Here is a 15,315-nt window from a genome sequence, read left to right as displayed (position 1 = left end):
GAAGAATTATTGTGCATGAGCCAACAAGGAGAAGATTGCATTATGGTAAGTGTGCCATCAAAAAAAATAACACCTTCCAGCCTAGAATAAAAAAAATGTGCTCTCACTTTCTCTCTCTTTCTATCTCTCTCTGTGGGAGATGTATGTGTGTAGGTAGAAGCAGACAGATAGAACAAAAGCCCAACTAAATCATGTAAAGTAGCCATTCATTTTGGATAGCTGATCTATGATAAAAAAAATGAATATACTCGATACCAGTGATAGTCAGCAGGAGATGCACTGAGAAAGAAAAGAACCATGATAGCAAAACATAAAGCTAGAATCTAAAGAAGGGGGAAATTGCTTAGAAATGAGAATCTTCACAAATATAACACAAAGTATGCCTTATAAAATTATAATACTCTCCTTATATTGCATATGATAAATATTGACAGTAAGATTATTAAGATTTATTATAAACATGCAAAATTCATTGCATGATGCAGATGCAAAACATAGTAAATCCCTTCTAGCAATTAAATGTTTGGGGGAAGTGATTTTAAACCAGGCTAACTGATTCTACATCTTCAGGTGAGTGATTCAATGAGAAATGGAAATGGAAAATGAAGTCTTTTTTTGTTTTCTCTCTAAGGAAACTCAAAGGGATAAAGTTCCCCAATGTTAGGGATGGACTCTCTAGTTCAATACTTCATTAAGTTATTGTACATAGTACTTTCATAAACAACACTGCAGCCTATTAAATAAATAAGTACAAAAGGGGGAAAGGGTTATAGCTCAGCTTGTTACTAAGTTAATAAAGTCAGTAGCAAAATATCATGTTTGGTGAGATTGGCTAGCAATGCTCTTGAATAGTGGCATAATTAACAATGGCACCCTGGATCTCAGGATAATCTCTCAGAGATTAACATGAACATAAATATGGAATTTTAATTTTTGATCTGAAATGATTTCACATGCTACCTTAGCATTGTTCTTAAAATATTTGGCCTCTTAATAGAAATGCAATTTAAAACTAGTTATCAAACTGGTCAGACATGATATGATGAATTCATGAAACATTTGTCTGATATTTTTTGTCTTTTCTTTCTTTTTGGTCTTTTAAAATTGAGAGCTGATGGGCTGTGATTGGATTATGAACAGCCAATGTTTGGGAACATTTAGCTTGCAACTGTGTGACCATCTGTACTCCCCTGTTCCTCCTCGATCTTTTCTAGTAATTTTCTAAAAAAAATCAACTAGCAAAGACCATGAGAATACCTGGTTCCCAAACCAGTGCTTGTTTCTTTACTCTCTGTGTTTCCATTCCAAAGGCTGTTCAGTTGAAGAAATCCTCAGCCGATCAGATAATGAGGGTGTTCTAACCTGAACTCTATAATGAGCAGTTCTATTGACGAAAATTGACAGGTGAAAGTTAAAGAAAATATATCAAAACATACCAAAAACGGGTTAAGAATTTGTTTGCTTGCATACAACCAGCTATGGCTCCTAAAAGATTAAACTGGGTACTATATCAGCTTTCACTAAGACAATGTTTCTTGGTTGAAAGTGAGATCCTAAATGGTTGATCACATTTAGATTTCTAACCCTACAATTTTCAGGTCTCCAACTGGAATAAGCAACAAGACTGAGACCTTAAAATTTTAGGAATTAAGGAACACTGTGGGTGGGACCAAGGAATTGGGGCATTTGTTCCTGTTGGTCAGTTTCATACTGCACTCTGCAAGATGGGGTGGATAAACTGTGGATTGACATAGGAGAACCCTTCAAAATCGGCTTGATCTATGTTAGCAATGACCAGTTGATCAGGTGGTGTTAACACTGGCTGTCCTCGTGTAAAGAATTTGTCAAAGTTTTCTGCTCCTTTGCCACACTGTGAAAGAAGAGAAAAAGAGATAGGTTAGTGGAGAATACAGACATAGAAAACATCTTTTTTGGAGGGGAACATTTGAGATTGGAGAATATGCCCTTTCAAAACTAGGATAGTTAAGCAGGAAGGATTTGGGAGGAATTGCAGAGCTGCTGGTATTTAAAGTCCTTTGCAACAATAAGGAAATAATGTATTTCCTTGAAAACACACACACACACACACAAATACAACATAATATTCTATCTTTAGAAGCTTCCAAGGACAACATGATAGAAACACCAGGGAGAAATGCACTATGGGAGATGAAGCATCAGCAATAAAGTAACCTTTTGGGATATCACTCACAGAGTCTAACATACCAACCCCAGGTGAAGTGAAGATTAGCTATTGCTTACTTGAGAATTTTGTTTTAGATCAGAGAGGAAAACAGAGGTCCTAAATTGAGACGAGCCACTCTAAATCCTACTGATTGAATATCTGTTTTGCCTTGTGTAGATCATGTTATATACTTAGCAATAATATTAATACAGCAAACAGTGAATTATCTTATTTTTGGTCAACTGGTTGATTCTAGAAATTTGTGTTTCTGATCTGATCCAAGCTGGTTTTTGTTTGAAAAAAAAAATAGATCCGTGCTTTATTGATTTGTTTAAATCACTATCCTCTTTATTATTGACACATCTCTTTTTGCTGAAGACCACCTGGGGCAACATGAATTAAGGAAGTTGGGTTGAATTGGGAAATCTTATTCTGTTAATCAGGAGACCTGATACTGGGGACCAATATGGGTCTGAGCCGAGAGAATGAGAGGTAAACATTTACTTCCACCCCGAAATGATCTTAGAGATGTGAACTATTACTTTCAGTTCTGCCTTCAATTTGTAGGATGATAGAGATTTTACTCTAGTAGGCTGTATTTCTGTTGTGTTTTTCCTCCAAAAATCTTAACAGATTTCAAAGCAAAGATCAAACACAGCAGGGTTTCTGACATTCACATCTTCCTCCATGAGTAAGCCATCTCAAGCACATATAGTTCTTTGGGAAATGAGAAAGACCTCTAACTCAGAGCCAAAGATGGTAGCCCCAAAGCAGCTGTAACCCTCTGGAGGCGGGTATTTTGGGAAGGTCTTTTTCAATACCTGATTGATCAAAACTCATCTGTTGCAACAACTTATGTAATGTTCACCCAGCCACTGTGGTGTCCTATTTCAGAGGGAGCAATTGGCCTCATCTTGATCTTAACTTTTACCAGGATTAGGGAGCAGTGTTTGCCCAAAGAGAATCATGTTAGTCCCTGAAGAGAAGAAGTGAAAAAAAGACCAAGTTCTATTCCAACTGGTTGGAACCACCTCCTCCTCCCAGGTTTCCAGATTCTTTGGTATTAGTCAATGGCAAGATTTCATAGGTCCCCCACTTTCTCACTGAATAATGCCATTCACAAATCACTTTATGCTCACAAGATGGCCAAAAGCCATATCTTAATTTGCCTCAACAAAAATTTTTTAAGTAAACACTCCAAAAGATGAGTGCACAAAAACTAACTTTTGATTAGGTTAGAAATGCTCCACAACTGAATTTCAAGGCTTATTTCTGACCTGGTTGATCTTTAAGTTTATCACTTGCTTATAAAGACATGTATTATAATAAATAGAGCATAAAATTACACACAGTAGAGTTTGTCTGTGCTTCCTTATAAACATTTCCTTTTGTTCTCTTCAGTGCACTTTAAAAAATGTTTCAATGGCTTTTCTTATTTTGTCAAATCGGCACACATTTATATCCACTGTGTCCTTGCCAAGGCAAATCCCTCTATGTGCAGAAGTGATCCTATCCTATCCCATTGCCTCCAATATTCTTTTTTAAAGAAATGGGTGTTGTATTTTGTAAAGAGCTTTTTCTTCTGTCTACTGATATAGTCATTTAATTTTTGTTGTTTTTGTTAGCAATATGGCAAAATTTCTCTACTTTCTATCTCTTTTTCCTATACTTCTGGTCCAGCTTAGACTGCAACTATCATTTTGTGTTCTAAACACTCCTGGAGACCAATATGGTCTGAGCTGAGTGAATAAGGAGAAATATTGAAAAACTGTAAATAAAACCAGCATGGACCCTGGGTTTCTTACCTTTGTTCTTCAGGGAATACGTACAAACCTTATACAAGAGTTATTTATGTGCATCTGTCCATGGCAGCTAGCTAGCTCAAGCTTCTGAGACAGCAATGTCACAGCTTAGGCAATCCATCAGCACACACATGAAAAGAAACAGCTGGCACTCCTTTAAATCAGGGTAGCAAATGACAGCCCAAGCAAAGGCTTCCTGTATCATATATGCATTCTAAGTGCCTCCAAGGCCCACCACACATCTCCTCATCCGCGGATGTGTAAACGGTGTTTCTGTTGTCATGCACTATACAAATGTTGTCCACTATCTAGCATTACACAGCAGAATGGAACAGAGAGATTGAAAACAAACTGGGCCCTAAATATGGCTGTCTTGGCCTTCCATGCTTTTTTATGATTACTTTTCACCTAGTTTTTCCTGTGGTCAAGGGAAGGTTGTCAAGGAGCCATGGTATTGCTCTCTGTGAGTCTGAAAATATTTGCCTTATGAATGGATCATTTTCTGATGCATACGTTGTGGATAGAATGCTGGCCTTGTAGACTCGAAGATGTGGGTTGAATGCCTTTCTTTGGCACATGCTGCCTATTGACAATGGACAAGTCATATAGCCTCTCAGGACCCCAGGCAACAACTCTCTTAAATTCTGAGTTACAGAAGAATTGCTGATCTGCATAAACAGAGAAAAATTCCCCAAAGATGAAATCCAAGGTACAGACCAAAACCCCCACAAAAAACAAAGGGGAATGTGTTTCCCTTGCTTTAGCAATTCCTTAGTGCTGGAGTTTGTAAATGGTTCTCTGAAGGCTCCCATCTATTGGCTATAACCTAATTAATGAAATACAAGTGAGAATCAGTAAGGCTAGTCTAACAACAGGGTCATTAATATGACTTAAATTGGGTGACTTGCACTGAATTAATATTTATTGAATTAAATTTAACTAAATTCAGTGTATTTCAGCAAAATTTCATATATAATACCTATTTATTTAGATCCAAAGTCTTCTTAGGGAGGTTGGGGTATGATATCACCTTCTGACACTAGCGTTCCTTTTATGGAGGGATCCAATATGACCTCTACTTGAGAGGTCACTGGGAAGAAACAATACATGTTTCTTTCTGGATTCAGGTCTCTATTCTTAATATCTCTTACTTGGAGACACATCTTACCTCACAATGATATGGGAATATAGGGTGAATAAAAGCAACTTGAAAACACTACCATAAAGAAAAATAACCACAGAAAAGAACAGGAAGGGCACTGAGAAAAAAAACAAGAGGAAAAAGTTATTTCAGGTTGACTACAAACAAGAACTAGAAAAGGCAGAGAAGAGCCTTTTGTGTTATTTGACCCAGCTTATTCTGTGGCAGCATTTGCAAAAAGATGACCCACTTATTTTAGGTACAAAGTTTCAATTACTTGACATCCTAGGAACTTGTCTTGGTTTATTTCTCTGTTCTTTGGCTGACTAGCATTTGGAATCTTATACTAGGTAGACACATTAGTATATGTGCCATTATTGTGGATAGTTCTTTGATATGAAAGCTTAAGGACAGACACAAAGCTATCTAGACTCACTTCAGTTTACCTGACTGGCTCCCTAATTTAAGCTAGCATACATATGGCTTTGTTTTTCTGGGATAGAATAACAACACTTCTGAACTACTAAGCAGGGTCTTTCGGGCATTGAGTTGTACTTCTCCCCCCACCTCTTCATCTCAGAAGATCAGCATTCTCGGGGGAGACAGTGTCAACAGCACTCTGTTGTTTCATTACCAACACAAGCAGAAACACATGACAAATGTTAAAAGGGAGACGTTAGTTTGCTGATTTATTCACCCATGGTTCTGAAAATGTGCTCACCGAAGACTTTGAAGCCCAATGAAGCCAGTGCATTTTGGTACAGAATTTCTGGGAAACAAGAATGGACACAGTAGAATATTTGGAGAAGGGTCATCTATCAACTGTAGAGATTAAGAACTAAACTGGACTGGCATAACCACCACTTACAAAAATCTCCCTGTGGATAAAGTAATGGACTTGGAATCAAGAAGACCTAGGTCCTAATCCTGCCTCTGACATTTACTAGCTGTGAGATGATGGTCAATGCACTTTAACCATTTACGGCTTCCATTTCCTCAGTATTCCTGCAGTAATAATACCTAGAATATGTATTTTGTAGGGTTGTCATAGGGTTCAATTGGGATAAGGTGTGTAAAGTGCTTTGCAAAGTTTAAAAGCACTATATGAAAGTCATTTGTATTAAAGATTCTACAGAATGCACTGTTTGGAAATAGGTTTCCACAGATTTTAAAACAACAAAAGCAGCCTAACAATCTTCTTTTACTTTGCCAACATGGAGCATTGACGAGCTATTCCATTAAATAGAAAGTCTATTCTGGAAACAATTTTTATTTATAAGCTTTCCTATAGGCACAGGGCTTGAAACTACATGCTATGAAAACTCAGTCTTTATGGCTCTGAGAGCCACATGTCCATTTGGGTGTAAAGACTCAGTCTTCTCACTTGTGACAATAGACTGGACTTCTTGAGGACAGGAATGTTTGCTATAGTGCTTGGTGCATAGCAGATGCTTAATGAATGCTTATTGACTGGTTAAACTTAGTAATGTGAAGCAGAAGCATAGGCTCCTTCTTTATATTTCATACTTTTTTACTTCTTTGCATTTTAAAAGTTTTGGAGAATATTAGGCTCCCTTTCCTAGATGGACTTGTAATAATAGCTATCATGAGAAAGAGTGGTAATGCAATGAACTGAATTTGGCAACTCACAGGCTTATATAGCTGCTCACTCCTTGGGAACTCTGATGCAAGCAAGTATAGAAATAGAGATTGAACTATGATTTTATTGCCACAGTGAACTCCTAGATGAGGAAATTCTTCTTATCAATATAGAGTGGTACTTTCTTGGCAACTTAAAGTCTGAGAGGTAAAGTGACTTGCCCAGTATCATATAATCTGTTATATATCAGAGGTGCAATTTGAATGAAGGTCTTCCTGGCCAGCTTTCTACTATAACACAAATGCTATGTCTTTATATTTATTATTAAAAAAAAAGAACATTTCCACAGTATCATTCACATATAGAAAAATATATAAGGAACTGACTTCAACGGATTATAAAACTACTTGAATGTGACAAAGTTCCATAATGTCAGACCAATTCTTGAGTCCCAGCTCCAACTTTTACTTTCTATGAGACTGAACAATTTGGGTACTTAATTCAACAATGCTGTTATAAAGAAAATACCTTTTAAATTGCTCTATGTAAATGAACTAACATTATTATTTTTTGAAAATGGGGATTATAGTACTTGAACTAGATAACCTCAGAGCTATTGTAAGGAAAAGTGCTTTGGGAATTGTAAAACAGTATGTAAATTCTTTCTTGTAGTATGTAAATACATTCTTGATCCATTTTATCACTGTCATTATTATTCAAATATAAGATGATCTCTAAATTGAGTCCTGGCTCATTCTGACACATTAGACTTTTAGGATTTCCAGTCAGTGTTGTCAGTATAAATCACCTTTCAGAATTCATACCACTACTCCTATCACTACTACCACCACCATTACCACCATCATCACCACTAGCATTTATATAATACTTAAAAGTTTGCAAAGTGCTTTACAAAGATGAACCTGTTTTATCTTCACAACAACCCTAGAAGGCAGGTACTATTGTTATCTCTATCTTATAGATGAGAAAACTGAGGCTAACTGATTTATCCAAGATAAAATACCTGGTAAGTGTCAAAGGCTGAATTTGAACTCATATGAGTGACTATGTGACTTCCTGTCTCACACTTTATCACTACGTTACCGACCTACTTATATCACCATTATAATTTATAATAAAAAAGTTATCATTTATAATCAAAAGTAAAAAAACTTGGTATCTACCCACCAAAACTGTATCTTCTTCATTTCTTTTCTCTCTCTCTCTCTTTCTTTCTCTCTCTCTCTCTGTCTCTCTGTCTCTGTCTCTCTCTCTCTCTCTCTCTCTCTCTCTCTCTCTCTCTCTCCCTTCATATTTACCTCCATGCTATGGCACAATAATACTTTAAAGTTTGCAAAGTGCTTTACAAAGATGAACCTGTTTTTCTTCACAACAACCCTAGTTTAATGCAAGTAGTTCCCACTTCCCTTGATTATTTCTGTCCTACAGACCGAAGACCTAACAATCTTGACCTACTTAAAAAACCCAGAAATTCTTCTCTTCAAAATTAGGTGCTTCATAAGAATTTGAAACACATTTAATGGCCCAAGTTGGTATTTAAAAGAGCACACTGTTAACTCAGATAACTTTGAATCTTTCAAACTCCAGGAAATACAATAAGAAATTCATTTTAACTGTTATATTCTGAGAACTATAGTTTACTTTTAAGAGTTTTAAGTGGAATGGAAAATCCAATTCAGATAAAACAAATTTGAATCCAGACTCAAACATTGACTATCTGGGGGCAGCTGGGTAGCTCAGTGGATTGAGAGCCAGGCCTAGAGATGAGAGGTCCTAGGTTCAAATCCAGCCTCAGACACTTCCCAGCTGTGTGACCCTGGGCAAGTCACTTGACCCCCATTGCCTACCCTTAACACTCTTCCACCTAAAAGTCAATACACAGAAGTTAAGGGTTTAAAAAAAACATTTACTATCTGTATGGTGTATGGTGGAATTATTCTGAATTTTAGCAGGTTGAGATAATCTTTGATTATTCCTTCAATTCCCTCTTCCACCCTCTAACTTGGGGGAAAGGGAGATAAATTAGTTAAGTGATATGGACAGGATATCACAAACTTGCTATGTTATCAGGAGGGCACTCTGAGGATGAAGATATCATTCTCCTTCAGGCCATAAGGAAGATGACTAAAGATAAAGGACTATGCCAGTTCTGAGAAACTTTAAGCTAGAAAGCTTATGTGTTCTTCAAGCTGAGTCTGGATAAATTACTTTTATGTATATGTATAAGTATCAAAGTGTGGTGTAGTATTTCTGAAGTTAGACATGATTTTTTCCTTGTAAATAAACTCTAGAAAATACATTGTTCTGGTCTGTAGTTTATGGAGGCAGGGGTAGGATGGAAAGAAGAAAGGTAGTGCTGGAAAGAGTGCTAATAAGCTAAGACAGCAGAAATGGAGGAGAGCAAGTAATTAGGGTTCAGATGTAGCAGATGTTTAAAATTAAGGAACTTAGAAAAGTCCAGGAGTCTCAGAAGGTATGACAAGTTATGGTTCAGTGATCAGAAAAAGTCAGAATGTGGTAAAAGATAAAAGTTCCAAGGATGAAAATAAATAAACTCTTGTACATGTTTTCATAAGCTAAACTAATGCTCAGGGAAGCTGACTGTGGATTGTCCCAGGGCTAGATTTTTTTTTCCCACATAGTGTGTGATACCCTATATAGCCCATGGATCATACTCCTTAACTTTTTTCTTTTCATTTTAAATGCACTTCATCGTTTTAAAATTCACTTCACTCAATACAATCTTGTTTATTTTTTTAACTATTTGAGTGATAATAACAAAAACTTATTTCAGTATTGTAAACATCTGAGATTTTGTTTGTTAGTGTAGGTATTCTCTCCCTTGCCTAGGAGCCAAATCTTTACCCATCTTAATAAATAGTTTCATGAGATTCTATGGCTAAAAACATTTTGTCATCTGATGGCTGTTACTCAGACATCACTGACAGTCTGGCAGTGTAGTAGGAACCACCAGAACCATCATAACCTTTGGAAACTCAGTATCACCCTGATGCCATAATGAGACATCAAGGCTTTTATTTATTTTTAAAATGAAACATGATATAAAGCTTGAATTTTAAGAAAATGAAGTAACTTTCAAGATTAGACAAATTGATAAAATAATTACAGCTAGCATTTCCATAGGGCTATCAAGTTTACACAGTACTTTATAGATATTATAGTCATACCCACAATACGTTGGGAAGTAGGTGCTATTATCACTCCCATTTTATAAATGAGAAAACTGAGACAACTAGAGGTTCAAATGCCTTGTCCAGGGTCACAGAGGTAGTAAATGTCTGAGTCTGGATTCAAACTTGTCTTTCTGACTCCAGATCTAGATTCTATCCATTGAGTCACTTTTCTTTCCTACCATAACTAGGGTGAGGTTGGGGAGGTCATGGGAAGGGGTTGTTTCTAATAGTGGCCCCTCAAGAAATAACAACATATCATAATCTTTTCCTGAATTTCATTTCAATGTTAAAATAACTACCAGAAAAGTGGGAAATCATGTGAATAAACAGAATTTATTTGCAATTTTAGGTGGAAGTTGGTGAGAAAATAAGACAACTTTGCAGGAACTCACATGTTCTAGAAAGTATAGAATATTTACATTTCATATTAACTTTGGAAGCAGTTTCAATATTTGTTTTCCTATTAATTCATTAAAGAAGTTAGAGTTTTTGACTAGATGAACTTGCATTTTCTTTTTCAAAATAGTTGGGCAGAAACATGAAACAACAAAGAAAAACAAATTGAAATTCTGCCTAAGGTAGTCAGGACACAATTCATCACTCCCTATACATTCTGCCTTTGCTCAGTCCAGGTTTCTGGGCTTTATAGTTTGGAGACCCAGGTTCACAAGACAAATCCCTGGTCAGTGTTCTGTATTGTCTGAGTTACTAGCATGAAAGGGAGAAGGAAGATGAATAGGTGCTGATTTTAACATAAAGGTTCAGGAAGAAGTCAATAGGCTAGACTGATATTGTCTTTTGTCCACTTTGTGCTAAGAACAGCCTGAAAAAATAACATTAGACTTAGGTACCAGTTTTCTTCCTGTAGGAGGTGAAGCACAAGCATATGTTTGATGATAAAGTTCCTACTTTGCCTCTAACAAGAGTCTGACATCTCAGACAATTGAATGAGAAACTGTTTGGTGTGAGGAACCTTTTCTTTGGTTGACAATAGTAGTTGCCTTATGAAAAATTAGCTCAACCAACACTTGGGTCAAACTCCCCCATGGGTTTCTTTAATAATGGCCCATGGAATACAGGCTCTCATTTCTCATAGAATTTAAGAGTTGGAACTTACCTCAGCAACCATCTAGCCCAACCTATACTGGAAATTAAGTCTCCATTTTGAGTGGAATATTTTTTGATTATGAACCTTCAGTGATAACATTTAAGTGCTGGCTGCTATACTATAGATATTGATGATGAAGAAAGAACTAAAGATGTTTCCATATGTTTTGCAAAAGCTCTCTTGATGAAAATAAAAAGACTGTTAAATAAAAGAAACTTCAAAAGCCAATATGGCTGGTTAATGATCAGGAAACTAGTAGTAATGGAATTACTGAATTCCACCAAACACACAAAACCGATTAAATTAAGATGTTAAGGGGTTAAGTCTAGAGGTCTAGCTGATGTACAGAAATGAATGAGACAGTAAGATATGAAGAAATTATGATATGGTTACAATAAACTTGGTGATTTATTCAGAGTATGGGCACCAATGAAAATACTACTTGTCAATAAATACTACTTTTTAATGATCATAATGTACATATTAAAAAGGTTTCAGAAATAGTGCTTTTAGAACCAAGGAATGAGCAAGCCAAGGGAATAAATCTCATGTTATGAGATTATAGAAATTAAATCTATTCTTAAAACAATCTTGATCCTTAGTCAATTCATGCCATTCTATGTAGGGACTATAGGGCTACAAACCAATATTTGCAGCCAGATCAGTTTTTCTATCCTGACATGAACAGCATTTTTGATTACATGAAACTACATAATAAAAGTAGGTGAGCCTTCAGTAGGAAATATGGAAGAGTGGAAAGTTAGTCATCCTTTGTGTTCTGGGGCTGCTAAGTCATCATTTTCTTCTGTCCAGGGAAATATGACCATATCTGTATTCTCAGAGAAATAGGGCTTTTTCCCCCCATTTACTTACCACTTTAGGCTTGAAGGGTGGTTGGATTTCTCTGTTTTCCAGTTTTTCCCAGTCAATTCTTCTGAAAAATGCATGTTCTCTGATGTCTCTTTCTCCCTCAGACCCACAGCCCAGACGTTTTGCAGGATGCTTGGTCATTAGCTAGACAGTGAAAAACAGTGAAAGATAAAAGTGGTATTCCAGTAGATGAGCTATCTTTTCTTTATTCCATTCTCTAATTTCCCCAAATTAACCAAATAAATGAGTTTATACTTAAATGGTCTTTTCATCATAATTTTCATAATGATAGTCAAGGATAAGTGGTACTGAGTAGTATAGGGATGGATTTAAATGGTCATTTGTCTGTAAAACCAATTGTTATCAAGCTTCCTTTTATTTTCAACTTCTTCCTTTCATGTTCTCTCCCTCTTCTGGCACTCACTGAGACCTTGCTCCCTGACACCATATCCTTGGCTATCCTAGCCAACATGTGTTATACCAATGTTTAACTAGAGTTTATTTTTTCAAAGTACTATCATTCTCTAAGCAATTTGTACAAATGTCTGTGGGGTGGGTATGTATTTTCATGTGTGTATCGATCAACTGGATCAAACCTCCAGAACTGTATGATAATGTGTAAAAATATATTGCAGAGAATACTTCAGTTAATCCATTTCACTGTGAACTTTTGATATAACACTAGATTATAAACTTGTTGATGGCAGGGGTCACTACTAATTCAATTCAATTGCCCATATTTACTGAGTGTCTGTTATGTGCAAGACACTGTATTAGGTAGCAATGGGGTTAAAAAGTTGAATAACACCCAGTTCTCACTGTCAAGAAGGTAAGAGTTTGGCAGCTATTGCATCTGTGTCTCTCTGTATTGCTTACAGAGTCTGGCACCAAAGGCACCTTGAACATGGTTTTGGATGAATGAATGAATGAATGAACATATCTAGAGTTTCCCAAAAAGGACCTATTCCATCCCATTAATTGTGATTTGTATTTCTCATTCCTCTGTAAGCTTATATGAACTTGTAAATTTACACAAGGAAGCTCATATGAGGAAATATTGCTGAAGTTGAATCAATAAATGAACCAAACTAACCAAGTGGCAACAGTGAGTTGATTTCACAGGATTTTAATCAAGGATGTGTTGCAGCCAACTTTAATGGGATTGTAAGAATGACTTAAGTTTTCAGAATGAGCATTTACACTTTGGAAATAAGCAGTTATAACAAATCAGGGTTTCAATTATGGGTGTATTGATTGTCCAGAAAGTGTTACTATTACAGATTAAGCTTTAAAAAATGTGTGCAGGGGCAGCTGGGTAGCTCACTGGATTGAGAGCCAGGCCTAGAGACGGGAGGTCCTAGGTTCAAATCTGGCCTCAGACACTTCCCAGCTGTGTGACCCTGGGCAAGTCACTTGACCCCACTGCCCACCCTTACCACTCTTCCACGTAGGAGCCAATACACAGAAGTTAAGGGTTTTAAAAAAATGTGTGCATACTTTTTTAAACACAGAGAACCCAGTTATTAAACATTTACCAGGATACCCACATATTACTCTATAAACATTGCTTCAGTTCTGCAGTGTAGAAGATGCTTTAGAAAATGTATGTGTGTGAGTGTGTTTGTGTGTGTATAGGCTTAGCTTATATATCTAGAGACTTATAATAATAATAACTGGTAATTATATAGCACGCTGAGGTTTGCAAAGTACCTTGTATCCATTATATCATTTGAGCTTCCAACACTCTTGGTTCTAATTCAGGGCAGTGATAGAGGAGAGGTATGAATCCATCGGTACACAAGTGTTGGGTTGAGTTAAAATAATTCAATTCACTCAACTCCTTTGGGTCAAGATCATAATAAGCAACAGCTAAGTAATCAAGATCTACTTACTCCTTTGCAGATAGAAACAGCCTCTTTGGACAATGATTTTGGGTAGGAAACATTGTGTTCCATTATTGACTGGAAGAGTTCATCCTCATCTTCACCATCAAATGGAGGCTATTCAACAAAAAGCAGTAAAGATTTGAAAGAATTTAGAATGATTAATTTAATAACATTGCTAACAAATGGCTCCTTTGGCTGGGGAAGAGCACAGTGTGCTTCCATTCACATCACAAGCTTCAAAGTTACCTCTAGTTAGCTTAAGGGTTTATTTGATTATCTTTAATTAGATTGATGGTAGTACAGATTTTTTTCCCCTTTATCTCTTTAATTATCTTGCCCCAGGCAACCAAAAACAATCTGCAGGGAAAACCATTTTTGGTTAATACTTTTTAATGATTTGCAAATAGAATATAATTAATCCATTTATCTTGTAATCACATGTCAAACAAACTAATTATGATAAAATTTAGATTACAGTACAGAGGAACCCTCTCTATCCTTGGTAATTCATTTTAGTGTCAGAAACCTCCCAATTATACTAAGAGATACACATAGCCACTTATATGGTCTAATTTACAGGACATCTTAAGATTACATCTGCTACCAAAGGGCTCCAATATTGACCTGCCATTGCCCCTGTCCTCTTCTTCCAACCCTGAAGTTTTCATGGTTATAACTATGTTCTCATCATCATCATCAAATGGGAAAAAAAGTTAAGAAAAAGCAAAGGTGTACTTGATCAGGGACTAATCTTTAATTCCAGAAGAACCAGTTTCAACATGCATTTAATTTTATGTATTTAAAAACATTACTCTGAGAATTGGTCTATAGAAGTGATTCCCAAAGTGGACGCTACCGCCCCCTGGTGGGTGCTCCAGTGATCCAGGAAAGCAGTGATGGCCACAGGTGCATTTATCTTTCCTATTAATTGCTATTACAATTTTTTTTAACATTTATTAATATACATTTTTAACATGGTTACATGATTCATGCTCCTCTTATCCCCTTCACCCCCCCCCACCCCGCACTCCCCCAACCCATGGCCAATGCACATTTCCACTAGTTTTGTCATGTGTCCTTGATCAAGACCAATTTTCAAATTGTTGGTAGTTGCATTGGTGTGGTAGTTTCGAGTCCACACCCTCAATCATGTCCACCCCGACCCATGCGTTCAAGCAGTTGTTTTTCTTATATGTTTCCTCTCCTGCAGTCCTTCCTCTGAATGTGGGTAGCATCTTTACCATAAATCCCTCGGAATTGTCCTGGGTCATTGTATTGCTGCTGGTACATAGGTCCATTACATTCAATTTTACCACAGTATATCAGTCTCTGTGTACAGTGTTCTTCTGGCTCTGCTCCTTTCGCTCTGCATCAGTTCCTGGAGGTCTCTCCAGTTCGCCTGGAACTCCTCCAGTTTATTATTCCTTTTAGCACAATAGTATTCCATCACCCGCATATACAACAGTTTGTTCAGCCATTCCCCAATTGAAGGACATACCCTCCTTTTC

At 36.6% G+C, this 15,315-nt stretch overlaps 1 protein-coding gene across 3 annotated transcripts in view; it reads right to left on the bottom strand.

Annotated features, from left to right (window-relative positions):
• Positions 1-427: 427 nt before the first annotated feature.
• The window catches only part of PRKCA (protein kinase C alpha), a 553,531-nt gene continuing 538,643 nt past the window's right edge, over positions 428-15,315 (bottom strand). For 2 of the 3 annotated variants that reach the window (XM_044674183.1, XM_044674182.1), the window contains 3 exons: positions 13,814-13,921; positions 11,925-12,065; positions 428-1,870 (listed from right to left, as the gene is read on the bottom strand). In XM_044674183.1, the coding sequence (XP_044530118.1) occupies positions 1,706-1,870; positions 11,925-12,065; positions 13,814-13,921 (414 nt within the window). In that variant the 3' untranslated portion in view covers positions 428-1,705. Of the gene's footprint in view, positions 1,871-5,849; positions 5,898-11,924; positions 12,066-13,813; positions 13,922-15,315 lie in introns of all 3 variants that reach the window. The other variant, XM_044674181.1, reaches the window with a different exon arrangement.

The sequence above is a fragment of the Gracilinanus agilis genome, chromosome 4 (assembly GCF_016433145.1).
Source record: "Gracilinanus agilis isolate LMUSP501 chromosome 4, AgileGrace, whole genome shotgun sequence".
Classification (NCBI taxonomy): domain Eukaryota; kingdom Metazoa; phylum Chordata; class Mammalia; order Didelphimorphia; family Didelphidae; genus Gracilinanus; species Gracilinanus agilis.
Note: the sequence above shows the minus strand (reverse complement) of the source record. Positions and strands in the feature narration are given on the sequence as shown.